Source organism: Nerophis ophidion, linkage group LG12, assembly GCF_033978795.1.
Source record: "Nerophis ophidion isolate RoL-2023_Sa linkage group LG12, RoL_Noph_v1.0, whole genome shotgun sequence".
Classification (NCBI taxonomy): domain Eukaryota; kingdom Metazoa; phylum Chordata; class Actinopteri; order Syngnathiformes; family Syngnathidae; genus Nerophis; species Nerophis ophidion.
Genome location: NC_084622.1, coordinates 31640505 through 31668291, shown reverse-complemented (window position 1 = coordinate 31668291; position 27787 = coordinate 31640505). Strand labels below are relative to the sequence as shown.

The 27787-nt window shown below is 37.9% G+C and overlaps 2 protein-coding genes across 7 annotated transcripts in view; one reads left to right on the top strand and one right to left on the bottom strand.

Moving 5' to 3' along the window:
* Positions 1-23673, bottom strand: part of mical2b (microtubule associated monooxygenase, calponin and LIM domain containing 2b) — a 107985-nt gene extending 84312 nt beyond the window's left edge. For all 6 annotated transcript variants that reach the window (XM_061917373.1, XM_061917375.1, XM_061917376.1 and 3 more), the window contains exon 1: positions 23441-23673. The gene's annotated coding sequence lies outside the window, so the exon portion shown is untranslated. The remainder of the gene's footprint in view (positions 1-23440) is intronic.
* LOC133562836 (dual specificity tyrosine-phosphorylation-regulated kinase 4-like) overlaps positions 14828-27787 on the top strand; it is a 48630-nt gene continuing 35670 nt past the window's right edge. Inside the window, exons 1-2 of the mRNA XM_061916646.1 lie at positions 14828-14854; positions 14954-15138. Of these exons, the coding sequence (XP_061772630.1) occupies positions 14828-14854; positions 14954-15138 (212 nt within the window). The remainder of the gene's footprint in view (positions 14855-14953; positions 15139-27787) is intronic.

The window sequence follows — 27787 nt, the reverse complement described above, 5'->3', positions numbered from 1 at the left end:
TCATAGCCATTTAATTGTATTTTTCATTAACAATATTAACAAATGGATAATATAATAATCAAAAGGTATCCTTAAATGATTCTGCTGTGAACCGGCACATATACAACAGAATCATATATATATATATACAATATATGGATATCTTTTGATTATTATATCTTGTCCATTTGTTAATACTGTTAATGAAGAATACAATTAAATGGCTATCATTAGTTATGCAATCGTAAATACAGATAAGATGGAATTTCTGTCTGTGTATGGTATCCATCCATCCATCCATCCACTTTCTACCGCTTATTCCCTTTAGGGTCACGGGGGGCGCTGGTGCCTATCTCAGCTACAATCGGGTGGAAGGTGCGGTACACCCTGGACAAGTCGCCACCTCATCGCAGGGCCAACACAGATAGACTGACAACATTCACACATTCACACACTAGGGCCAATTTAGTGTTGCCAATCAACCTATCCCCAGGTGCATGTCTTTGGAAGTGGGAAGAAGCCGGAGTACCCGGAGGGAACCCACGCATTCACGGGGAGGACATGCAAACTCCACACAAAAAGATCTTGAGCCCGGGATTGAACCCAGGACTACTCAGGACCTTCGTATGTGCGCCCCAAATGTTTTTTGTTATTGGCATATACTGTATCTGTGATATATGTGCCAATAATAAAAACACTAAGATATGTTTTCAGGGTGGCAGATGTAGAACTAAGGTTGTTTCTACACAATTCAGTTTGAATCCCCACAAACTCATTCAAAAAATGTAATGCAGTCTCTGAAAATGTTGAAACTAGGAATGTTGCACATTTTTAACTTATTAGTGTTTACATAAAAACAGAAATGTTGGAATTCAAAACAACATAACATGAAAACAAGCGAGGTTTAAAAAGTTAAACTCTTATATGCTTTGATGGCCATAACGTTGTCAGCAACAGACTTAACACAATCTTGTGTTTGTCTGTGTATACTCAAGTTATGCTGATGTATGCTTGGCCAGACTGCATATCCACTTGCACAAATGGAAACATGAGTCAGAGGTTTTAGAAGGTGCCACAAATCTGAGACAGCCATACCTTCAAGCAAATTGCCATTTGCTCAAGGTGAACTAATATCCAGCTGTCAACCACACATGGCCCAAAATGTCCCTGCTTGCGTTACCAGAATCTGAAACTCAAAAACAATGTGATCCTATAAAGTAATCCAAGATTATTAGCGACAAATCATCTGAGGAAATTGCAACCTGTAGTGTGATATATTGAAATACTGTACTGACATTACTTTTGGCAACAACAGACTTTTATGTCAGATACGATATAAAATCTGTGTCCTGTCTTTGACAAACCATAAAAAAGTCAATTACACTATGTTTACACTGCATGTCAAAGTGGCCTAAATCGGATTTTTTCAAAGTCGGATTTCTTCCAAAATTTGTTATTTTTCCCCCAGCTGACGGTTTACACTGCAAGTAAAATGTGATCTTTATCACACTCCTGTAAAAATGCGCACAGGCCCTAATGTGGCCACCAATGTGGCCCCAAATGTGGCCCCAACGTCACTTGCATGCGCAGTTTGTTAAAGTGAACACAAAAGAAGATGAAAGGATTCCGTAAATGTACAAGGATGCTGCTACTGCTACTACAAAATAAAATAAATCCCCACCATAGATATGGTCGACACACATTAAAAATTAGTTGGGTTTTTTTTACGTGAAAATAAATTAAATATAATGATTTAATGAATGGATAGTGCCCTACGATGAGGTGGCGACTTTGTCCAGGGTGTACGCTGCCTTCCGCCCGATTTTAGCTGAGATAGGTACCAGCACCCCCCACGACCCCAAAGAGAATAAGCAGTAGAAAATGGATGGATGGATGGATGAATGGATAGTGTAATATATTTGTGAGGGTTGTAATCTTTTTATGGTTGTTAAGTAGAGAAGGCACGGACATCAGTGTGGATCAAATGTAGCTTTATTTTTCAACTCACATAAGCAAATATGCCACAGCGTCAATTCCGGTCCATCAATAAGTGTTATTTCGTCCCAAAAATAAAATTCCTACACTCTTAAGGAGGTTTTGCAAACCGGAAAACTATAGCTTTTAACTGTAAAAAGAGGTGGGAAGATGAATGCAAATAATACACGATAACAACAACAAGTATAGATCAGTATATGGTGGATACTACAGTAATTAAATCAATATTTTTTATTATAGAAATTGTTTTTTTAATGTTTAAAAACTCAGGAAATAATTCCCTTGACAAAAGAGGTATTTAAGGGCAAAACACAAAAGCTTCAAAACAGAGCCTAAAAGAGAAAATAATTAAATATTGAATTTATATTGTGAGACCGCCATCCTGTACTATTGTCTGGTTATGATCAAAATGGAATCATCCAAAAAGCTTGAAAATTGTGTTAGCATTTTTTCCAAAAGTATTTATAACATGTTCTGAAATGGTTCCTATATTACTTATATAGCAATGGAACATGATAATATGTATCGTTATCGCAGAAGGCTGCGGTATACATTATATCTGGAAAATAAACTTAAGGCAATTTCGCCCATCCCTAGTACTCAAGCTTTCTCCCATATCCTGCGATTTAGACTCACCGAGCATGTACTGACTAACAGCTGGGATAGGCTCCAGTTCACCTGACACTCTAATGAGGACAAGTCATATAGAAAATATATTGTACGTTCACTGTAGGTTATTACCCTTGCTTCTTCGAACAATATAAAGAACAGAGTAAAACAAATGCTTTAATCAGACTAAAGCCAGTCAACGTTATGCTATTTTCACTCTTTTGGATCTTTTACTTTTCAAACCTTAAGTCCGAATGACGTCACAGCAAGATGTAAATTTGGAATTAGAAAAACATCAGAGATATTTTGTGAATTCACATTAGCAAAAGGCAAAACCTCTCAAACAGAAACCTGTTTTCGTGTGAACACGAAAGACAAACACGTTTACATAATCATCTCGGTAATACAAAATATATCCAAACATTGTTCTGACAAGTGTTGACTTGGTGGAAACACATTCATCTACATATATTTGTATTAAGATTAAAAAAAAAAAGGTTTTCCCTACATGCAAAATAAAAGCTGCAACACCTCAAAAAGTGTTTTTTTTAGCATGAAAACACATTTAATATGTTGATTCAATTCAAACTACTTCATTTATATTGCACATTTAAAAAAAACAAAGTTTAACTGAGTTAAAACACATTTAGAAGCAGGATAACAACTAAGGAGAGTCATTTCCAAAAAAAACACCACATTTAACTAAAAAGACAAATACATAAAATAATATAAAATCACACAACCGTCATGCTGGTTTAAAAGCCAAGGAGTAAAAATATGTTTTAAGGCGTGATATAAAAGTCATTAAAAAGGGAGCTGTCCGCACAGCAAGAAGGATATTGTTCCAAAGTTTTTGAGCCACAGCAGAAAAGGCACGATCCCCTCTGGATTTTACCCAGGTTTTCAGGGCGACATGATGCTATTGATCAGCTGACCTCAGGGACCTTGTTTGGGGTGTAGATTTTTAAAAGGTCTTACATATACCGTGGCGCTAATCCATTAAGAGATTTAAAAACAAACAATAACATTGTTTTATTAATTTTAAAATGAACTGGGAGCCAGTGAAAGGATGCCGAAATGTGGGTTTAGATTTGGGCTTACATGGTAAACAACTCATAAGAATGAGTATCCTACTTTGTCTTGTTATATTCTTATTTTACTGTTATATTTTTATTCCCATTGTTGCTTTTTAGTTTTTATTCTTATTGTAATATTTCTTTATTTTGTTTCCATTTAAACCCCCATTATTTACTTTTTACTTTTATTTAAATTGATCTCAACTCTGTACACTGCTGCTGGAATTTTAATTTTCCTGAAGGAACTCTCCTGAAGGAATCAATAAAGTACTATCTATCTATGAATGTTTTATCCAGACGCATACATTTGTCCAAATGTGGCCAAGTAGACGCATTGTGGGATTCCTGGATGTGGTCTATATCGCTAAAAAAAAATTCTAAAGAAGAGAATCCCTCTGCCATCTTCCACTAGTTTTTTAATATATAAATCGCTCTTCTCTCGTACGACTCTCTCGTCATCATTAAGAATGTCTGTTTTGATTTCACTTCCTGGTTCCATGACCCGCCATATCGTGCATCTGTTTGGCCTAATCTCAACCAAACGTGACTCATCATAGTAAACAACCAACCAATCATGAATGTTCTTATACGTGCAAGCACGTCTTGGAAGGAGGAAGAGGAAGGGTTTAGTAGCCAATGAGAGGGAGTGGGCAGCGGGTGAGAACAAGGAACACAACAAATAAGCGGCGTTTTGTCATATTAACGTGAAATAAATTGTATCAATACTACGATATTTTCTTATTTTTAAAAATATATTGATATATCTTACAAACTTGTTGTATCGCCCAGCCCTTTTTAGAACTATTACTATTTATTATAGAAATGGCAACAGCGGAGAATTTGAACATGTACGTGCATGAACGAGCCAGTCTAACCCTCAACAAAAGGACTAACAAAAAGAAAGACTACGACTGAATAAAAATGGCACAAATCTTTGGGAAAACATTTACTATAGTTGTGTCTCATTCGGCGGCTGCACCCTTCGCAGTTTGCAAGTGTCTTTTGAATCCGGCTAACAAATGCATCCTTTTTAGCAGAAAGGTTGCATCAATGTACTTTTCACGTCTTTTCATACCCCAAGATCTATTGCGCTCTCAACTATGAACATTATTCTCAACATGGCAGCGTAATGCGGAGAGGAAAGACAGACTTTAAATGTAAGGATGGCTTTTTGATTCATTTAAAACAGCTAAAAGCAGGCATGTCAAGCTGGGGTGACAGTAGTGATTTACATTTGTGTTAAAATGTGAGAAATTGACTAATGTTGAGCGACCTCCGTGCTCTTTGCCCCTCTCTTTACCTCAACAGAGCCATATATCCGGCCAATGCAGATGGCTTTGTGTCGGGAGCTTTATTCAATGCCAGCGCCCCCCGCGACCCCGAAAGGGAATAAGCGGTAGAAAATGGATGGATGGATGGATGGAAGTAAAGCTACATTTTACAATTTACTTTTTTGACCGCCAGAAGTTGACTTAATTATGTTTTATTAAGTGTGGCCAGAATAATAAAGTATTGTAAATGAGGGCATCAATGTACCAATAGTAGTTATGGCTGGGATTTTTGTGTATGTTGGCATGGTAATTGACGAGGTTTACTTATATAAATGACTGTGGTTAACTTTTCTATTTTTAATCAGGGGCATTGACTTGGACAAGGCAATTTAAAGTACAACAGAGCAAAAATAAATTACACAAAACACGTATATGCCAGTTTGGATGATCATTTAGAAACAAAGTATTTTTATAACCTATTTTTATAACTCATGTGCTGAAACTGCAGTTGTGATTAATTTCCTTTGCCTTCATTGCAAATAATTACGTAACAATAATTATTCTAACCCAGTATTTACTATTACTGGCTATGATGCAAGCAATTTGACAAGATTAGAAAACTACATCAATTGTAAAACACACTAATAAAGAAACTTCTAAATAAGATCATGTGGTGTTGCTGTATGACTTTTTCTGGGACATCTTCTGGATTGATTATGTTTTAAAAAAGTACATGTCCCACTACAACGAGCATTCACAAGCATAACAATTAATTAATCGTTAACTAATAATCATAAATAACAGCTGGAAAATACTTGTCAACACGTGACATATCTATGACGACCATCTCCCTTGATCGGTTGGCTCTAAACGCAGGAAACTGATGCCGGCGGTGTGAGTAGCTCTTAGCCGCTTCCTCTGAAATTAGGTAAAAGACCAAGAAAACACTAACAGCGATTCAACATTCTTCTCTTCAGTCAGTCGTTATTCAACCTCACGGGACGGAGCAGCAGATACGTGATGTAAATGTAAGGACGGGGACAATTGATGTAACCAGGAAGTTTCCCGTAGGCAAGACCATCCCAATCCAGCTGCTGAAGGAGGACTCTCACTTCGTCGACTGTATGGACTGTGTCCTCGGAAGGATGCAACCCCAAATTGAGACACAGCTTATGTATGGACATGCTATCTGACGTAACTAAGGCAAAATACATCACTAAAGTCTCAAATTCCAAACGCTTCGGTTTGGAGCAACTTTGGAGGAAGGCAAGATTGTTAAATAGAAAATAAATAAATATTTAATACAAATACACCTCTATGGTTCGACTTCAAATTTATGGGACCTATGGGATTTATGGGGATCCCAAATACCCAAATACACAAAAACCAACAGGTAAAAGAAGTTGGTTTGCAAAATAGCTCCCCTTTAAATGTATGTGAAATCACCCTCTCAGATGCTGGTCATTTACTATCCTTATTTTGAGCTTTATGTACTCAAACATGTATATTAAACTGCAACAAATATGCCCAATGTTGCTGAAGTCAGTACATTCATATGTATCAGCAAGAAGTATAGCCAAATATAGGTCTTTAACTGCATATTTGCTTTTCATTATCCATCCATTTTTCTCCCTTGCTGTGTGGGAGCAGGGGTGGTGGTGGAGCCTATCCCAGCTGCATGCTTATCATTATATGACACCTAATTTAAAAAAAAAAGATTAATCCATATTAGGGTTGTACGGTATACTGTTATTGGTATAGTACCGCGATACTACTGAATCATATTTGGTACTATACCGCCTCGAAAGGGTACCAGTCGACCACACCCCTGCCCCCCGTCGTCGTCACGTCATGTAATTGTTGGTTTTACGTGCAGTGGAGTATGTTCGGCAGCACACAATCAGTGAGTACTTACAAGCAGACAATGTGTGTAGACAGAAAAGGGAGAACGGACGCATTTTGGCTTAACAACTAACAATAAAGGTGAAGCTATAGCACTGAAACGCCCTCAGGATGATTTACTTTAAGAAATGGCTAGCTAACTAGCGGCTGAAGTCCAGCCGCAGTCGGCAGTGTTTTAGCTACTTCTAAATCAATAATCCTCGCCTTCACGGCAACTAATAAAGTAAGTTTCTTACAAGTATCATCCCTGCAGGACGAGAAATAGCTAAACATGCTTCACAGCACACCGTAGATCACCGGCTTCACAATGTTAACAAATGCCTTGGGTGGATCTACACCTAACATCCACTTTAATGATACCAACAACAGGAGAGTATCTAGTTGATACTAGTATGATTACACCGATATTTTTTAACATCACAAAATCTTTGTTTGTTTTTTTATTAAAATGTTTAAATTTAACATTTCGCCTCCCCCGCCACCCTAAAAGGAACAAGCGGTAGTAAATGGATGGATTAATTATGTTTATAAACTCAGGAAATATGTTCCTGGACACATGAGGTGTTGGAATACGATCAATGTATGATCCTGTAACTACTTGGTATTGGATTGATACCTAAATGTGTGGGATCATCCAAAACTAATGTAAAGCACCCAAACAACAGAAGAATAAGTAATTATTGCATTTTAATAGACATGTAGATAAAACATCTTAAAAGAGAAAGTAATCAGATATTAACAGTAAATGAACAAGTAGATGAATAATTAGTTTTCTACAATTGTCCTTAATAATTTTGACAAAATAATTGAATTATAAATCACAATACGTTACTGCATATGCCAGCAGCTAAATAACAAGCCTTTGTTTGCTTACTTACTATTAAAAGACAAGTTGTCTTGTACTGTATGTTCACTATTTTATTTAAGGAAAAACTTGCAACAAGAAACATATATTTAATGTACCGTAAGATTTTTTGGTAAAATAAAGCCAATAATGCACTTTTTTGTGGTCCTCTTTATTTAGAAAAGTACTGAAAAGTATCAAAATACATGTTGGTACCGGTACCAACACTAATCCATATATAACCCCTGTACAAAGTAAGTCCACAATAACTTTTGTGATATACAGTAGCTCAGCCCGTTTCGACACTTGCTATTTGGAACACCATATGTTTGCAGCTAGAGGCCGGCTTTGACTTGAGGCAAGTCCTTAAATCAAACTCCTAATCCTCATAACATTAACGCCCCATGCTGTAGATTCTGGAGACTGGATTAAACGTTTAAAGTTTTCAGCAGCTAATGTGACACAATAACCTATAATTCTATATTACACCACAAATGGGTGACAAAGTTCAGCATCTATTTGGATAATATCACCGTCAGACAAAACCTTTGCTAACTGCGAAAAGGCACCCGGCAAGCAAGATGCCACTCTGGGAATAACGGCCTATAGTCCGTCACAGTATGAAGGCCGTAGTGTGAGGATGCATCAAGTGTACTGTGCAAGGTACATAACGCAATATAATATTAATCTCTTGTGTAAGTAAGTGTGCAATCCAATATAAGTGATTTAGAAAATAAAGCAATGGATATTTGGACAACAGGTTCATTATGCAATGTTAACATGGTAGCTTTGTAATTTAGTCTATGTTTCAAGTGGCCGTCTCAACGTTGTTTAGTTCAGGATGAAGCGGTTGAGTGTTTGGGGTGAAAAAATTGCGTCCTGGATACATTATTTTCCCTAAACAAATGTTCCTTCTCACAATGCCATTGCCACACTCACATTTATGTCAATTTCCCTGATATTCTATGTTTGACAGCGGATTCCATTTTACTGGACAGTTCTGTAAATCCGTCCGCGGTTACGTTAACGGGGAAATGATATGCCGTACATTATTTGTTAAGTTTAGTAATTATTGATTAGGTCAAATAAAAAGTAGCAACCATGGTGAGATCCAAAAATTCTAGTAGACATGCTCTTTTTTTCCCCACCTATTCGCTCAGTCATACGTTGTACCGTTATAAACTTAGGAAATTGCATGCACGTTGCGCAGCCCATAGCAGTTTGTTCGATTATAACATGTTTATGATTGTGCAAAGCCGAAATTTAAATCATAATTAAAATCTTATTGTCTAGCCCTACTGTATATGGATATATCCACTGACTGAACTAAGGAAAAATAAGTCACTAAAGTTTTGAATTTCAAACAGCTCATTTGGAGTTTGAAGTTTGAAAGAAGGAAAGATTGTTTAATGAATGCATTCCCCATGCCTTAAATTTTCGGTACTTATTAAGATCTTAAATAACCAAAATCAAATACCAACAGGTCAAAAAAGTTGTTTTTGTATAATAGGTCCCTTTTAAAAAACCTGCATTAAGTTACAATATTTTAACTTTTGCAAAAATATAAGCATTAGTATTGTTCAAACCTATTCAATTTATCTCAGTGCCAAATTCAACAATTTTTTTTGTTTTGTTTTGGTTTGTTAGTCCAGCAAATCAAGGGAAAACAAATCAAACACACAGGAGCTCAACTTGGCATTTCTCATCTGACAGTATCCTCTGCGGTCAGATAGTGGCACTTAGCTCCCTGGTGTATTTTTGTCATCAGTTCTAGACCCCAAGGCTGATATGTGATATGTGTGTTATGTGTCACCTATAACTCAAGCACTGCTTCCGAGAAGCAACAGCGTGTGCCACATTGGCTTATTTTGTGTTGCCCCATATGTTGAATATAGGCACGTATACACACATACATATGTATGTAGGTGCATATATACACACACACATACATACATACATATGTGCATATACACACACACATACATATAAATGTACGTACATGTATACACACACACATACATATAAATGTACGTACATGTATACACACACACATACATATAAATGTACGTACATGTATACACACACACACATACATATAAATGTACGTACATGTATACACACACACATACATATAAATGTACGTACATGTATACACACACACATACATATAAATGTACGTACATGTATACACACACACATACATATAAATGTACAGGTACTGGTCATATTATTAGAATATCATGAAAAAGTTGATTTCATTAATTCCATTTAGAAAGTCAAACTTGTAGAATGTATACATTCATTCCAAACAGACTGATACATTTCAAGTGTTTTTTGCCAAAAAGGAGATGATTATAGCTGACAACCAATGAAAACCCTAAATTCAACACCTCAGAAAATTAGAATATGGTGAAAAGGTCAGATATTGAAGACACCTGGTGCCACACTCTAATTAGCTAACTAACTCAAAACACCTGGAAAAGCCTTTAAATGGTCTCTCATTTTGATTCTGTATGACACACAATCATGGGGAAGACTGCTGACTTGACAACTGTCCAAAAGATGACCATTGATACTTTAAAGAAGGAGGGCAAGACACAAAAGGTCATTGCCAAAGAGGTTGGATGTTCCCAGAGCTCTGTGTCCAAGCACATTAATAGAGAGGCGAAGGGAAGACAAAGATGTGGTAGAAAAAAAGTGTACAAGCAAGAGGGATAACCGTGCCTTGGAGAGGATTGTCAAACAAAACCAATTCAAAAATGTGGGGGAGATCCACAAAGAGTGGACTGCAGATGGAGTCAGTGCTTCAAGAACCACCACGCACCGACGTATGCAAGATATGGGCATCAGCTGTCGCATTCCTTGTGTAAAGCCACTCTTGAATAAGAGACAACGTCAAAAGCGTCTCGCCTGGGCTCAAGACAAAAAGGACCGGACTGCTGCTGAGTGGTCCAAAGTTATGTTTTCAGATTAAAGTAAATTTTGTATCTCCTTTGGAAATCAAGGTCCCAGAGTCTGGAGGAACACAGAAGAGGCACAGAATCCACGTTGCCTGAAGTCCAGTGTCAAATTTCCACAATCGATAATGATCTGGGGTGCCATGTCATCTGCTGGTGTTGGTCCACTGTGTTTCCTGTGATCTAGGGTCAATGCAGCAGTTTTAGAACACTTTATGCTGCCTGCCGCGGACCAATTTTATGGAGGTGAAGATTTCGTTTTCCAACATGACTTGGCACCTGCACACAGTGCCAAATCTACCAGTACCTGGTTTAAAGACCATGGTATCCCTGTTCTTGATTGGCCTGCAAACTCACCTGACCTTAACCCCATAGAAAACCTATGGGGTATTGTGAAGCGGAAGATGCGAGATGCCAGACCCAACAATGCTGAAGAGCTGAAGGCCACTATTAAAGCAACCTGGGCTCTCATAACACCTGAGGAGTGCAACAGACTGGTGGACTCCATGCCACGCCGTATTGCTGCAGCAATTCAGGCAAAAGGAGCTGCAACTAAGTATTGATTGCCGTACATGCTGAAACTTTCCATGTTCATACTTTTCAGTTGGCCCACATTTCTAAAAAATATTTTTTGGTACTAGTCCTAACTAATATTCTAATTTTCTGAGATACTGAATTTGGGATTTTCAGTAATTGTCAGTACTAATCATCAAAATTTAAACAAATAAACATTTCAAATATATCATTATGTGTGTAATGAATTGATATAATATGTAAGTTTCACGTTCTGAATATAATTACTGAAATAAATCAACTTTTTCATGATATTCTAATAATATGAACAGCACCTGTATGTACATGTATACACACACATACATATAAATGTATGTACATACATATATATGTATGTACATACATATATATGTATGTATATACATACACACACATAAATGGGTTGTACTTGTATAGCGCTTTTCTACCTTCAAGGTACTCAAAACACTTTGATACTACTTCCACATTTACCCATTCACACACACATTCACACACTGATGGAGGGAGCTGCCATGCAAGGCGCTAACCAGCACCCATCAGGAGCAAGGGTGAAGTGTCTTGCTCAGGACGAGGTTGGTACTAGGTCGGGATTGAACCAGGGACCCTCGGGTTGCGCACGGCCACTCTTCCACTGCGCCACGCTGTCCCCTTCCTCATAAATGTATGTACATAAATACACACACATACAAATAAATGTATGTACATATATACACACATACATATATGTATGTACATATGTACACATACATATATATGTACAAACCCCGTTTCCATATGAGTTGGGAAATTGTGTCAGATGTAAATATAAACGGAATACAATGATTCTCAAATCCTTTTCAACCCATATTCAATTGAATGCACTACAAAGACAAGATATTTAATGTTCAAACTCATAATTTTTTATTTTTTTTTGCAAATATTAATTAGCTTAGAATTTCATGGCTGCAACACGTGCCAAAGTAGTTGGGAAAGGGCATGTTCACCACCGTGTTACATCACCTTTTCTTTTAACAACACTCAAACGTTTGGGAACTGAGGAAACTAATTGTTAAAGCTTTGAAAGTGGAATTTTTTCTCATTCTTGTTTTATCAATCAATGTTTACTTATATAGCCCTAAATCACTAGTGTCTCAAAGGGCTGCACAAACCATTACGACGTAGAGGTTCAGTCGTTCAACAGTCCGGGGTCTCCGCTGTCGTATTTTACGCTTCATGATGCGCCACACATTTTCGATGGGAGACAGGTCTGGACTACAGGCGGGCCAGGAAAGTACCCGCACTCTTTTACTACGAAACCACGCTGTAGTAACACGTGCCTTGGCATTGTCTTTCTGAAATAAGCAGGGGCGTCCTTGATAACATGGCTTGGATGACAACATATGTTGCTCCAAAACCTGTATGTACCTTTTAGCATTAATGGTGCCTTCACAAATGTGTAAGTTACCCATGCCTTGGGCACTAATACACCCCCATACCATCACCGATGCTGGCTTTTGAACTTTGCGCCTATAACAATCCGAATGGTTATTTTCCTCTTTGTTCTGGAGGACACCACGTCCTCTGTTTCCAAATATAATTTGAAATGTGGACTCGTCAGACCACAGAACACTTTTCCCCTTTGTATCAGTCCATCTTAGATGATCTCGGGCCCAGCCAAGCCGGCGGCGTTTCAGGATATTGTTGATAAATGGGTTTGCTTTTGCAAAGCAGAGTTTTAACTTGCACTTACCGATGTAGCGACCAACTGTAGTTACTGACAGTGGTTTTATGAAGTGTTCCTGAGCCCATGTGGTGATATCCTTTACACACTGATGTCGGTTTTTGATGCAGTACCGCCTGAGGGATCAAAGGTCCGTAATATCATCGCTTACGTGCAGTGATTTTTCCAGATTCCTTGAACTTTTTGATGATTTTACAGACCGTTGATGGTAAAATCCCTAAATTCCTTGCAATAGCTCATTGAGAAATGTTGTTCTAAAACTGTTCGACAATTTGCTTATAAAGTGGGGACCCTCACCCCATCCTTGTTTGTGAATTACTTAGCATTTCATGGAAGCTGCTTTTATACCCAATCATGGCACCCAAATGTTCCCTTCAAGGGCCGGACGAAAACTATGGCCCTTAAAGGAAACATCTCATCTGTGCTCCTCGACTAAGATTTGCATGGGAGCTGGACAGCAGGAAATGTAGAACAACAATACGACCTGTCACCTTCTTGTGCAGATCTGACTGCTTGTTAATACAAACATACACCTAAGTTTGAAGCAAAGGCGATAACACTAATCTCGTCTTTTAAAGCAGCACTTGCAGTGCGGCCTTTATCGTTAGTTATTAAACCCAAATATCTCCATATGGCCCTTCAAGCACCCTCTTTATTAACAAGTAACTTTGTCGTTTTTTGCCATTCTTCCTCTCCACTATGTTATTGCTTGTATGCTCTTTGTGTGTGCATTCTGACACACTCAACATCATGCGCCTCAGCTCTGTAGTCACCGCTCCACAGCAGCATGTGGATGAAAAAGCAGTACAGTACCGATTTCAACCTGTGGAAATAAAGCCTTACATGATTTTCTTTCTATTTTTAAACATACATATTGTATGTCCTATTGTATTGTATTGTATGGTCAAGTATTATTTTTGACTTGTATACATTTATAAATAATGTGCTGGAACTACCGCTTTTGGGATTAATTTCCTTCCTTAATTGCAAATTATACAAAAATAGGGGAATGCAATCATATTATATATGATATTTATATTTACATTTAAAAGTACAACCATTTACAAGAAATGTTTTCATCAACTGCTATATTATACAGCCGAGGGATTATTTAAAATTAATTAGAACGTTTGGCTGAACAGTTGCATCAAAACATCTTTATAAAGAATATCTGAGTAGTACTTTTTGATGTTGTTGTATTCATTTCAGCAAGACAAAAACTGTTGCCTTTCAAAAATATCAGAATTTTTTCCAGCATGTTTCTGAGGGGACATACTATATGTCCCGCTACTATGACTGTGAATTTTTGGGCACCAAATGATTCGATTCTTGGGGGGGGTCATGATTTAATTCAAAATCAATTCTCGTTTCAAAAATGAATAATTTTTTTTATAACACTGTGTGCCAGTACTATGATGATCTACATTCCTCCATAAAATAAGACAACGCTGATAACTATATTTAAATTACTTAAAGAAAACCGTTTTGATAAACAAAATTCTACCCAAACATATAATAAAGTCAAATACAAATAGGGGGACAGAAGAAATACCCAACACTTCTCTTTTGTAAGTAAATCTGTACAGCATCTACATCAACAATATGATTCGTCTAAATGGCTGGACGGTATAGATTCTTTTTAAAGTACATAATATATATATATATTATATATACTAGGGCTGGGCGATAAAACAACAATAATAGATATCGCGATAGACATGTGATCAATATCAATAGAAAATGGGGTCGATAGAACGTTCGATAATTTGGCGAAACCGCACGGCATTCTGGGGGTGTAGGCAGAGGAAGGGCTATGGCCTCTCGAGCCTGAACCGCAAGGCATTCTGGGAAATGCTAACAGGAAAAAAAAAAAAAAAGCAACAACGGCTAGCTGACGACGAGGAGTGAAACGATACGGAAATATGAGCGCGGCAGCACGAGAGGAAATTGTAAATAAGAAAGTAAACGTCACGTCACCAGTTTGACAGTATTTTGGATTTTTTAAGTCCGATACGTATCAGAGTAATACTGTCTGCAAACTTTGCAAGGTCGTCATCCCGACCAAGTCTGGGAACACGACAAACTTATTTTACCACCTGAACCGCTCTCACCCGCTGGAGTACAGCAGTATCAAACAGCTACAACCATCGTACAACAGCCGGTGCAAGTGGAACAGCACCGAAGCAGCAACAACAGGCCACCATCGAGATGTACTCAGCAGCAGTGCCATACGGCAAAAATTCCAAAAGTTATAGAGAAATAACGGATGCAATGGTGTATCAATTAGCGAAGGACATGCTACCGCTCAGCATAGTTGAGAAGTCTGGGTACAAGAATCTCATACACGTGCTCGACCCCCGTTATGTTCTGCCTGGCCGAAAGCACTTTTAGAGTTACTTGCAGTGAAGCAGTGTTTGAGTTGTTGCAGCCAGTGAAGCAATGGTTGAGTAGTTGCTAGACTTATTTTTTTATATGCTGAAGTTGGCTTGATTTTTCCATAAATGACTGAAGAGGGAAACAGGTTTGTTTTGTCACAGATGTTCAGACGCAAGTTTATTCTGATGTTTACAATATTTTGTAAGACATGTTTGTTTCTGCTTGCTTAATGTGACTGCTATGTATTTGCATATATTGTTACCAATATGGCTTTAAAGCCTGAGTTGTACACTACCAATTTCTAAATTACAATACTTTGCACATTTTGTTGGATTAAGCATTTATCTAATGTCAATATTTGCACATCAACCAGTATTTTCATTTATTTGACTGTTTTTCATGATGCTGACCTCGTTCTAAAGGTTAAAGGTTATATTTAAAATAAAAGTATTTAAATTCAGTCTTTTTTCTCCTGGTCTTTATTTAGAATACTTTTTTTTTCTTTTAATCAATAATCATTTATATCGACTGATATGAAACACTTATATCGTGATACATTTTTTTAGTCATATTGCCCAGCCGTAATATTTATAAAAAAAATGTTTTATCGATTTGATTTGATTTTTCTTTTAATCGATTTTTTTTTATTTTTAAATTATCGATTAAGATTCGTTACATACAAAGGTCCTGATTTCAATCCCGGGCTCGGGATCTTTCTGTGTGGAGTTTGCATGTTCTCCCCTTGACTGTGTGGGTTCCCTCCTGGTACTCTTTTGCTTTCTCCCACCTCCGAAAACACGCACCTAGTGATAGGTTGATTGGCAACACTAAATTGGCTTGAGTGTGTGAAAGTGAGTGTGAATGTTGTCTATCTGTGTTGACCCTGCGATAAGGTGGAGACTTGTTCAGGATGTACCCCGCCTACCGCTTGAATGCAGCTGAGATAGGCTCCTGCACCCCCCGCGACCCTGAAAGGGACAAGCGGTAGGAAATGCATGGATGGACAAATACGAATCTCGATTCATTCGAACATTGATTTCTTTGTACCACGAATGTCGTTGTGGCTTGTGCAGCTCTTTGAGACACTTTTGATTTAGGGCTATATAAATAAACATTGATTGATTGATTGATTTTTGACACGCCTACAAACTACAGTACATCATCAAGTGAGCAAAGCTGATGGTTGACTGCCATATTGCATTTTATTGAAAAAAATTGACTAATAAAGCAATCATATAATAAACCATACATAAACTGTATCTTAACTATAACATGTGAATAATAGCTTTAAAATCATTTTACTTGCTTTGTAAAGAGAAGCATGTTCCCCCTTAAAAATAATGAATTTATGGATAATAATAAATCTAAAATTGAATAAATTAATATATCCTAACAACCTCTTAGTGCTGAAATCTATTGCAAATATACAACCAATTTTGAAAGTAACAAAGTTGACCAGAGTGCTTTACAAATGAGGTAAGTAGTCAAAAAGTAATACAAGTAGTTTACTATATTATGTTTTCAAATACAAGATTTCTCTCTGAGCAGGGCATAAATCTGACAGAAACAACACACACAGGCCTACTCATGATAAACGTAAAAAAACAACTTTGTCTTCATAAGTTTATATTTTTAAGCTTTTTTTAAACTTGGTTTCGAGCCCCACGGTCATCCAGTCTTCTTCTATGTTGTTTTACCTGCAAGCCCAAGTCTAGTAAAACTTCTTCAAAGGTAAACTTCTTGTAAGCTAATGTGGTAGCAACGTACACCCCAATCAATCAATCAATCATCAATCACAGTTTATGTATAGCCCTTAATCACAAGTGTCTCAAAAGGCTGCACAAGCCACAACGACATCCTCTGCCCAAAAGGGACTGCAGATGTGAGGACCCTCTCCCCTGGGTGACCGGTGCAATGGATGCTGAGTGGATACAGGAGCTAAGGGTTGCAGGAACCTAAAGTTCTTGAACTTTTGGTGGAAATGGAACTATAAGTGCTATTAACAATGTCACAGAATAATGCACAACACGGTTTTTCAATTAAATTGTTCAAAGGGCCACATTTCCAGAAACCTAAGGGGCAGGCGGACGGACTTCTCCCTTCAATATTAAGCTTATTTTGAAAACCAGTATTGGCTGTCGTGGACATTTGTTTTTGGTCTATTTATTTTCTTAGAATTACACTTTTCAGAAAAATGTTATGCAAAATACATGTATCCACTGCAGTGGACACTGGCCTTTAGAAGGTTAAAATATCAATACAACGATCTGCCAAAGTGTTTACATTGGCCCAAGTTGCACCAACAGGAAAACACACACGACGACAACAACGTTAACCTCTCCCAAGCTCTTAACTGAATACAGGGGCTTGTCTGGCATCATTGGATTTGCCCCTCGGCCCACCAATTAAATAGCACTGCTGTATACAGTATAGGGTGGCAACTATACAAAAATGTAAAATAATGGCTATCGTGACCAAAATTACCCCGTTATCATTATTAATGCAGTATATAGTGGAAATTATTCAAAAAGTACATACACACACAGTGAAATCTTTTGACCAAGTTATCTTTTCTAATAATCAAAATAAATACACGTGGCGACTTGTCCAGGGTGTACCCCGTCTTCCGCCTGATTGTAGCTGAGATAGGCGCCAGTGCCCCCGGCGACCCCAAAAGGGAATAAGCGGTAGAAAATGGATGGATGGATGGAAAATAATTACTGTACACACTGTTAGAAAACCTGCCATTTTTCATGTTTTGTTCCTTACACTTCACTGATAGTGTTTTAGTCTTAATATTGTATCTGTTTAATGGCTAAGCTTTTATTGTCTTCAATATAAGTTTGTACTATAGCACTGAAAGATGTATTTTAAAGAAAAGTGCATGACAGACAAAATATATCATGAGTTATTTGTGGCGGGCATTACAGCATCCTTCTCTGTTCAGCAGTCCCTGAACGCACTGTAAAATCACCTCTGTCTGAAATTCCTCCAAGTATAGAACAATCACTCTGTTCTAAGAGAGCCCAGCTTGAAGGTTCAATGTGCACAATTGATCAGTTTAGTTGCTTAGAGTGTGTTAACTTATCTGTTTACATAAGTTTGGATTGGGTTATGTCGTTTCTTAATGGGGAAACAGGTCAATGTCTCCTGTTTTCATTTGATCTAGCGAGCTAGTGACAGTCAGTCTGTGAGTTTATCAAAGTGCAGTTATCAATCATTGTATTTTGGTAAACCCATCCATCCATTTTCTACCGCTTATTCCCTTTGGGGTCGCGGGGGGCGCTGGTGCCTATCTCAGCTACAATCGGGCGGAAGGCAGGTTACACCCTGGACAAGTCGCCGTCTTAAATTAAAACAGTAATACACCCCGATTTTTACTGCGGTTATAATTAGTGTATCGTTACATCCAAAATACAGCATACAATATATTGTACACAAATACAGTTTTGCCTGTTGTATGTCTCTCTGTTGAAACAATTTGAAGCGAATACATCATTTTTGGAAATAGAAAAATGTATTAACACCCCAAAATGAGAATTATTGATACAGAAAAAGAAAGTACAGTAAAATGAAATCAAAAAATTATTTCCTCCTTAGGCATTGATACTTAATGCATATTCACTAATATTTTGAAATTTTAGTGATGGAGCAATAGCCTATTAGATACTGCTGTATCTGACGCAAAAAGCTAAGCAGTAGTTGCACAGCAAATGTACATGTTTTTGGTCAGTTTCAACTGATTATCCCCTCTCATCAATCTTTTATGGGTCACCCATTGACTTGAGTCATTGTTCAATTTTTTTTAAATTTATTGTCTAAATCTTATGTGGAAATTAAGATAATCCTGGCCATCGTTTCCATTCAGCAACAGAAAGGTAATTATAAAAACATGTTCGCAGACTTATCTACTTGAAATGAACAAATACTGTGAATATATCATTATAATCACAGTATTGTGAATGTGCTCACACACTGAAATATTTTAACCCCCTATAAACTAAATTGAATAACCAGAAACACAACATACTTACTTGGCAGAAGAAACTTTAAATATTGTTCTGGCTTCTTAATAGCCATATTATTTTTATTTGAGTGATTACCGGTAAATGTTTTTTTAATGATAAAAGGCAAAACGGCTGTTGTGCGCTTTACTTCTAGTTTATGTGACATCACGTATAGCCCTCCGAGTATGGCTCCATCACTCTAAGACAAGGGGCCCAAAACTTTTTGACTCGGGGGGGCCGCATTGGTGTGTGTGTGTGTATATATATATATATATATATATACATATATATATATATATATATATATATATATATATATGGCTTGTACATACATACATACATACATACATACACACACATTCCGAATGCGATGATGTCATGTCATGTTATCGATGGTAAAATGCATTTTTAGACAATGATTTGCCTGAGCGGCTAGGGGACACAGAGAGTAAGAAGCGGTAGAAAATGGATTAAAAAAGGATAACTTTAAAAAAATAATAATCATACAAAAAAACTAAAATTTTATTTTTTTTCCCCAAACTTCGGACTTCCCACGGACTGAATTTTGGATGCTGGCGGGTTTTGGGGACCCCTGCTCTAAGACACTGAAGGCCAAAGTGGCCCAAATCTGATTTGTTGTTTTGGATCTGATTTTTTACAGCTGACTGTTTACACTGCAAGTAAAATGTGTTTTTTATCAGACTCCAGTGTAAATGCGCACTGTCCCCAATGTGGCCTCGATGTCACTGGCATGCGCACTTTGATAAAGTGAAAAGAAAGGAAGTTGCCTGGGAGGAAGTCGCTACAACTATAAAATAAAATAAAAGTCGCAACACCCTAAAAATGTGTTGGTTTTTTTTACGCTAAAATATATTAAAGTAATATAACATATGAATGGATGTATAAAGTGTAATATATATGGGTCGGTTGTAATCTCTTTATGACTTAAGTAGAGGAGACACAGACATCATAGTGGATCTACGGGAGCTTTATTTTTCAACTCATGTGTAAACAAAAGCGCCACAGCGTCAATTCCGGTCTTTTAACAATCGTTAGTTCTTCAAAATCAAAATGTACATTCATGTATTATATATAGCCTATTATTTGCGCACCATTACAAGTAATGCACAGAAACCATAACCGGATGTTGTGATGAAATATAAATTTTCGCTGGCGACAGCGTCTTTTCAGGGCGCACACAAATGATGTAGCAGGCCCATAGGTGACAAAAAAAAAAATCACATTCAGGTTGCATTGCGTATAGACTGAAGTCACATTTGAAAAGATAAGATTCCAATCGGCCTGAATCAGATGCCAAAAGATCAGATTTGAAGAAATTTGATGCATTTAGACGTGCAAAAAAAAGAAACAATAGATCCGTGTCACATGAGGATAAAAAAATCTGATTTAGTGTGCAGTGTTAACGGGTCCAAAGAGAGCATAGCCTGTAGGTACAATGTGCACTATTGAAGAGATTGGTTGTTCGGACAGCAATGTGTTTACACAAGTTATAGAAGGACATTTTGACAAGGTAACCTTCAGGAGTCTAGCATTAGCTGACTTTTTGGTATGTGACCTGAGCAGCAAAGAGCAACAGGCTGCGTCACTATGCCAGAAAATTAGGTATTTGGTGTTAGCTCCTACAGTGCAACAGCAATGACACTATAACTTGTTTAAAGGCCTACTGAAACCCACTACTACCGACCACGCAGTCTGATAGAAAAGTACCTAAAAGTATCAAAATATATTTGGTACCGGTACCAAAATATTGGTATCGGGACAACACTACAATGCATAAGCAATACACATGGTTTTGTCTTTGATTATAAGATAGTCCATCCATTCATCCATCTTCTTCCGCTTATCCTAGGTAGTGTCACGGGGGCAGCAGCCTAAGCAGGGATGCCCAGAATTCCCTCTCCCCAGCCACTTCGTCCAGCTCTTCCCGGGGAATCCCGAGGGTGTTCCCAGGCCAGCCGGGACACGGTCTTCCCAACGTGTCCTGGGTCTTCCCCGTGGCCTCCAACCAATTGGACGTGCCCTAAACACCTCCATAGGGAGGCGTTCGGGTGGCATCCTGACCAGATACCCGAACCACCTCATCTGGCTCTTCTCGATGTGGAGGAGCAGCGGCTTTACTTTGAGCTCCTTTTGGATGGCAGATCTTCTCACCCTATCTCTAAGGGAGAGCCCCGCGCCCCTGCGGAGGAAACTCATTTCAGCCGCTTGTATCCGTGATCTCTACCTTTCGGTCATGACCCAAAGCTCATGACCATAGGTGAGGATGGGAACATAGATCGTCCGGTAAATTGAGAGCTTTGCCTTCCGGCTCAGCTCCTTCTTCACCACAACGGATCGATACAACTTCCGCATTACTGAAGACGCCGCACCGATCTCACGATCCACTCTTCCCTCACTCGTGAACAAGACTCCTAGGTACTTGAACTCCTCCACTTGGGGCATGGTCTCCTCCCCAACCCGGATATGGCACTCCACCCTTTTCCGGGCGAGAACCATGGACTCGGACTTGGAGGTGCGGATTCTCATTCCGGTCGCTTCACACTCGACTGCGAACCGATCCAGTGAGAGCTGAAGATCCCGGTCAGATGAAGCCATCAGGACCACATCATCTGCAAAAAGCAGAGACCTAATACCGTGGCCACTAAACCGTAACCCCTCAACACCTTGACTGCGCCTAGAAATTCTGCCCATTAAAGTTATAAACGGAATCGGTGACAAAGGACAGCCTTGGCGGAGTCCAACCCTTACTGGAAACGTGTCCAACTTACTCCCGGCAAAGCGGACCAAACTCTGACACTGATTGTACAGGGAGCGAACCGCCACAATCAGACAGTCCCATACTCCATCCTCTCTGAGCACAGGACTTCCCAAGGGACACGGTCAAATGCCTTCTCCAAGTCCACAAAGCACATGTAGACTGGTTGGGCAAACTCCCATTCACCCTCAAGAACTCTGCCAAGAGTATAGAGCTGGTCCACAGTTCCACGACCAGGACGAAAACCACACTGTTCCTCCTGAATCAGATGTTCGACTATCCGCCGTAGCCTCCTCCCCAGTACACCTGAATAAACCTTACCGGGAAGGCTTTAATATTCAAATACATTGTGTCACTATAAGATAGTGACACAATGTATTTGAATATTAAAAAGTGACTGAATATTTGAATTGTAATGTTGTGAATTAATCATCAGTAATGGATATGGAGAAATAAGGTTGAATTAAATACCGTATTTCCTTGAATTGCCGCAGGGCATATAGTATGCGCCTGCTTTGAATTACTGCCGGGTCAAACTCGCTTCCCAAAATAATTAGCGCATGCTTAGTATTACCGCCTGGTCAAACTTGTGACATCACGAGTGACACTTCCCCTGTCATCCTTTTCAAAATGGAGGAGGCTGATTTCGATACCGGTAATTTGAAATCGCATAAAGGGAAGAAGATTAAGAGCTATTCAATAGGATCCAAGCTTACATCACACTCAAATGTTTACTGCATGCCTTTGGTAAGAGGTTTTAAAATAATTAGCGCATGCTTACTTTTACTGCATGCCTTTGGTAAGCGCAGGAGTGAGAAGAGGTTTTAAATTAATTAGCCCCGGCGGCAATTCAAGGAAATACGGTAATACTATTCTTCTTTCTCCTTTTCACCCATGTTGGAATGTTCAGATGCTATTTAACCTAATGTAACTTGCTAATGTGTCCAAAACAAATAAGCATATAGGGAGTGTTAGACCTCAGAATGGTCAAATCCTAAAATTCTGAATTATGACTTTACAAAATGTATATTCAGACAAATGTATGTGATTTTATTATTTTAATGAATAATTGAAAACTTCCTGTCCGTCTCATGTGTAAACTATCGCGTGGTTGAGCTCATAGCGCTAATTTTGGCAACTTGTCATCACATTACGACTCGCCTGTATTATTAATTCAGTGAACACTACAATTGGCTTGTGGTCTCCTCGGGTCACCTGTTGCACGTCGTCCAAGTGGGAGAAAATAAGGAAAATTCGGTAGATAAAAGAACATTTCTAACGAGATCAATTCAAAAGGAACTCGGCAAATTGAAGTCAGGTGTGGATTTCAAAATAACACGCTTGACGCACACCGCGGCTGTCAGTCCGCTACTTACCTAAGAGTCCATTACAGCCTGCGACCTGTCGCAGCGCTTTTGGTTTTAATCCACGATATGTCGTCCAAATAAATTGTTCCAAGTATTGTCACACATTTGCTTGAAAAAAAACGAGTATTGGCGTTGAGGGAACTGCTTGCTACACACATTACAGTTGCCTGCCTCACCGAATTGAATAGCGGCATTCAGTTCACCTTGAAGAGCAGCCGTTAGACATCCGCCTTGCTTTTCAAAATAAAAGACAACGAGAACGTGGTCCGCCCATTGACATTTTATAAACTTTTTTTTTAAGTACACATTTTATGACAACATACAGCTGGCATGAAATCATACTTAAGACAATCACATTTATTGTAAAAAAAAAAAAAAAAAAACATAAAAATAACATGTAACGTTCACATGGTTCCTCCATTTATGGTGGGCAAAATCTAACAAAATAAAGAATACATCAATATTTAAATAATCACTTAATTGTAAAGTAATCTAATGACTTACACCATGTTTTGATTAAGTAATTACCCATTTCAGTACATATTAAAAGATTGTTTCATTTTAGTCCTTGTTTAATGAATGTATTTTAGCTTTCCAACTCATACGTCATTGTCAGTAGGCGGGACTACTAGTCCAATCTTTGCAAGCAGACCCGATAACCAATCCGGTTTTAACTTCCGCCCACTGACTTGAACAGCGAAGTTGGACAGATAAAATACATTAATGAAGCACTGAAAAAGGACAAAAATGGAAAAAATAAAATAAATGAATACATATTTGAAAGATTGGTTATTTCTTGTCATTAACTAATTTAATATTGTAATCAAGTTAATAATTAACTACATTATGGAATAATAACATCAATAATTACCGTGGTAAATAATATTAACTTTTGCATTATATAAATTAATGACACATTTTTATTAATTATTTAAATATTTGTAAAATTTTGTTAATGTTGCCCTCCAAAGAAACAAGACTGAGTCCGTGTGCCGTGTGCTTCTAAAAAAAAAAAAAAAAAAGGGCAAACTTATCACTTTGATTGATTGATTGAAACTTTTATTAGTAGATTGCACCGTAGAGTACATATTCCGTACAATTGACCACTAAATGGTAACACCTGAATAAGTTTTTCAACTTGTTTAAGTCGGGATCCACGTTATATACTTGGATGTGCATTTTTGGACGGATACCGGTATTACACTGAAATGACTGCCTCTCACTCACCTATTCTGATGTTTGAGAAGGACTGATTTACACTAACACTGTAGGATATACTGTATACGTCACGTGATCCTCTAAAACAGCCTAACAGGCTGTTGTATTTCTCCCTCTAGTGGTGCAGTACTGCAACGACAGCTAAAGCATGTTTGCATATTCCCCTCGTGTTTTTATTAATGCATAGAAAATAATGCACATTTAATTTTGAGGTAGTATAATATTCTCGCAAAAACTGGAATCATGCATTATTTGGACAAATGTTTGTATACCAGGATAAAGAAAACCACGTACAGGAAAGAATTCAAGCTATTAACATGGTGAGTGAATACGATCTGCAAAAGTAATGGAATTAATGTATAGATCTATCTAGATTGATTTGATCTAAATACTATTTCAGATTAATATATAATATTGTAGACAAGATGTTATACGCCGGCTCTCTGCTGACGCAGCCAGAAGATGTTGTCTGGTTTACTACATATGAGTCTTCAAAGAAACCGTGACTATGTCGACATCTTTAAAACAGAGATCGACCCTGTGGCGAGACGACGTCCAACAATCGTTTGAGACCAATCAGTTCCATGTTCGACCAGCGGACACACGTTTGCTTCCAATCATCCATCCATCAATCCATTTTCTACCACTTGTCCATTTCGGGATTCAACTCGACCTAAATCGGATCCTCAGGGTGAGGTTGTAATTTGGACGTGATAAAACAGCGCCTAAAAGGAGGTTATCAAAACCACAATGCATCCACAGAGCAATGTTACAACCCAACAAGGTTAGTTTTAGAATAAGTAATTGGATCTTTTCGTTATTATTGTGTGAATGCTCCAAATCATTTACACATATGGTTTTCTACACCAAAATTAATCTATTTATTATTCAACCACTTCTTCTTCTTCTTCTTCTCCAGATTTTGGCGCGCTATACCTCCACATTTTTCATCCGATTCAAACTGTTCTAACTTCAATCTGTTCAGCCTGCTTGGGAATCGCGGGCTTTCCCTTAACAAATTCCCCAAATTCCCATATTCCCCAGAATTCCAGGTTTTCTCGGACATTTATTCCCATTCAAAATGATTTTTCATATGTCCACCTTCAACACATTCTGGTAATTCAAACTACCATTTTTCCAAGTTCAAAAAAATTCCAGAGTTCCTGGTTTTCCTAAGCCCTAGTTTCACTCTTTTTTCTGCCGACTACTCCTCCCATATTTTTCAACCCACTTCAACCATTCCACCGTCAAAACATTCCTCTTAATTTTGACAAAAAACAAAGGTTTTTTTTTAACTGGAAAAATTTTCGGTTTTCCCGAAATTCCAGAAATTCCATAATAACATTTCTCAATTCAACATGTTACTACTTCAACATTTCTCCACCGATTTGAAAAAAATTAACACCAACCATTTCAACTCATTTAGACCATTCAAGTTTTTTTTAACATTTAAAAAAAAATCCTGTATTCCCCAAAATTCCCATTTTTTTCAGAAATTCCCATTGAAATGAATGGGACATTCTTCAAAGTTCCACAACTTCCACAATTTTCAGCTGATTCAAACCGATCTAACTTCAAACTGTTCGGACTATTCAGGAATCACAGGCTTTCCCTTGACACATTCCAAAAATTCCCAGGTTTCCCAGAATTTCAGGTTTTCCGGGTCCTTTTTTTCCCATTCAAAATGATTTGGCCATTTTTCAAACTACCAACCACCATTTCCACATTTTTCAAACAATTAAAACAATTCCACTTTCAACACATTACACCATTTTGGAAATTTTAATTACCATTTTCCAAGTTAAAACTAATTCCGGGACTTTCCAAAATTCCTGGTTTTCCAAAACCCTATTTTCATCCTTTTTTCTGGCGACTACTCCCACATTTTTCAACCCACTTCAATCGTTGTGCCGTCAAAACATTCCTCTTAATTAGGACAAAAAAATGAAGTTGTTTTTTGAACTGGAAAAATTCCCAGTTTTCCCGAAATTCCAGGAATTCCGTAATACTATTTTTCAATTCAACATGTTACTACTTCAACATTTCTGGAACGATTTAAAACATTTTAACACCAACCATTTCAACTCATTCAGACCATTCAAGTTTTTTACCATTTAAAAAAAAATCAATTTTTTCCCGAAATTACCAACTTTTTAAAATTCCCATTTAAATCAATGGGACAGTCTTCAAAGTTCCACAATTACCACATTTTTCATCAGATACAAACTGTTACAACTTCAAAATCATCAGCATGTTGAGGAATTGTGTGCTCTACTTCAACAATTCTAAGAAAAATTTCAGTTCAACCTCAGCATTGGCGCATTCACATGTAATTCCTTCAGGAATTGCCTCATCGAGTTATTTTTGATATTATAGTCATTAGATGATGTCACCCTTTATTAATGCATGGCCTCAGGGCAAGCTCTATTATAAACGTACAGGTGCCCAAAAATAAACACATACATATATATTTTATTCTCTAATATGTATTTACATTATACACTTGTATAATGCTGGGCTCAGTGATTGTATGTTATTGTTTTTTCATCAGAATTTTGCTTATAGTGACGAGGCAAATTATTATGATACCTCTGGTTTCGCTCCAAATCGTCAGTCAAAAACTGAATCCTAGGAAAACTGAAGCAATTTTTCAAATGGGTTAAACCCATCAATCTATCCATTTTTTACCGCATGCCACCTCGGGGTCGCATTTACTGGATCATATCCCAGCTGCACTCGTTTCACCCTGGACAAGTCGCCACCTCATCACAGGGCCAACACAGATAGAAAAACAACATTCACACTCACATTCACACACTGCCGGTGCAACGCGACCTAGTACGCATGCGCGGAAAATGCGCACGTCATAGTCACCTCCAGTGTTGCTTTGTGTGAAAGTTCTTAAATTTAACTTATCTGTACAATATCCATTGTTGTGGTATTTCAATGAACTGGAATCCAGTGTGCTGTGGGGCGGCCCTATTGTAGTTAGACACACTTGAGCCATCATAAATTAATCAAATCTTTATTGGACACGTGAAAGTAAACAATGTGACACAGAACATTTTACAACAATCAATTGATGGGATTTAGATATCTGGTCAGGACCGTCCTCACTCTTTTGCCTTCACCTTCATT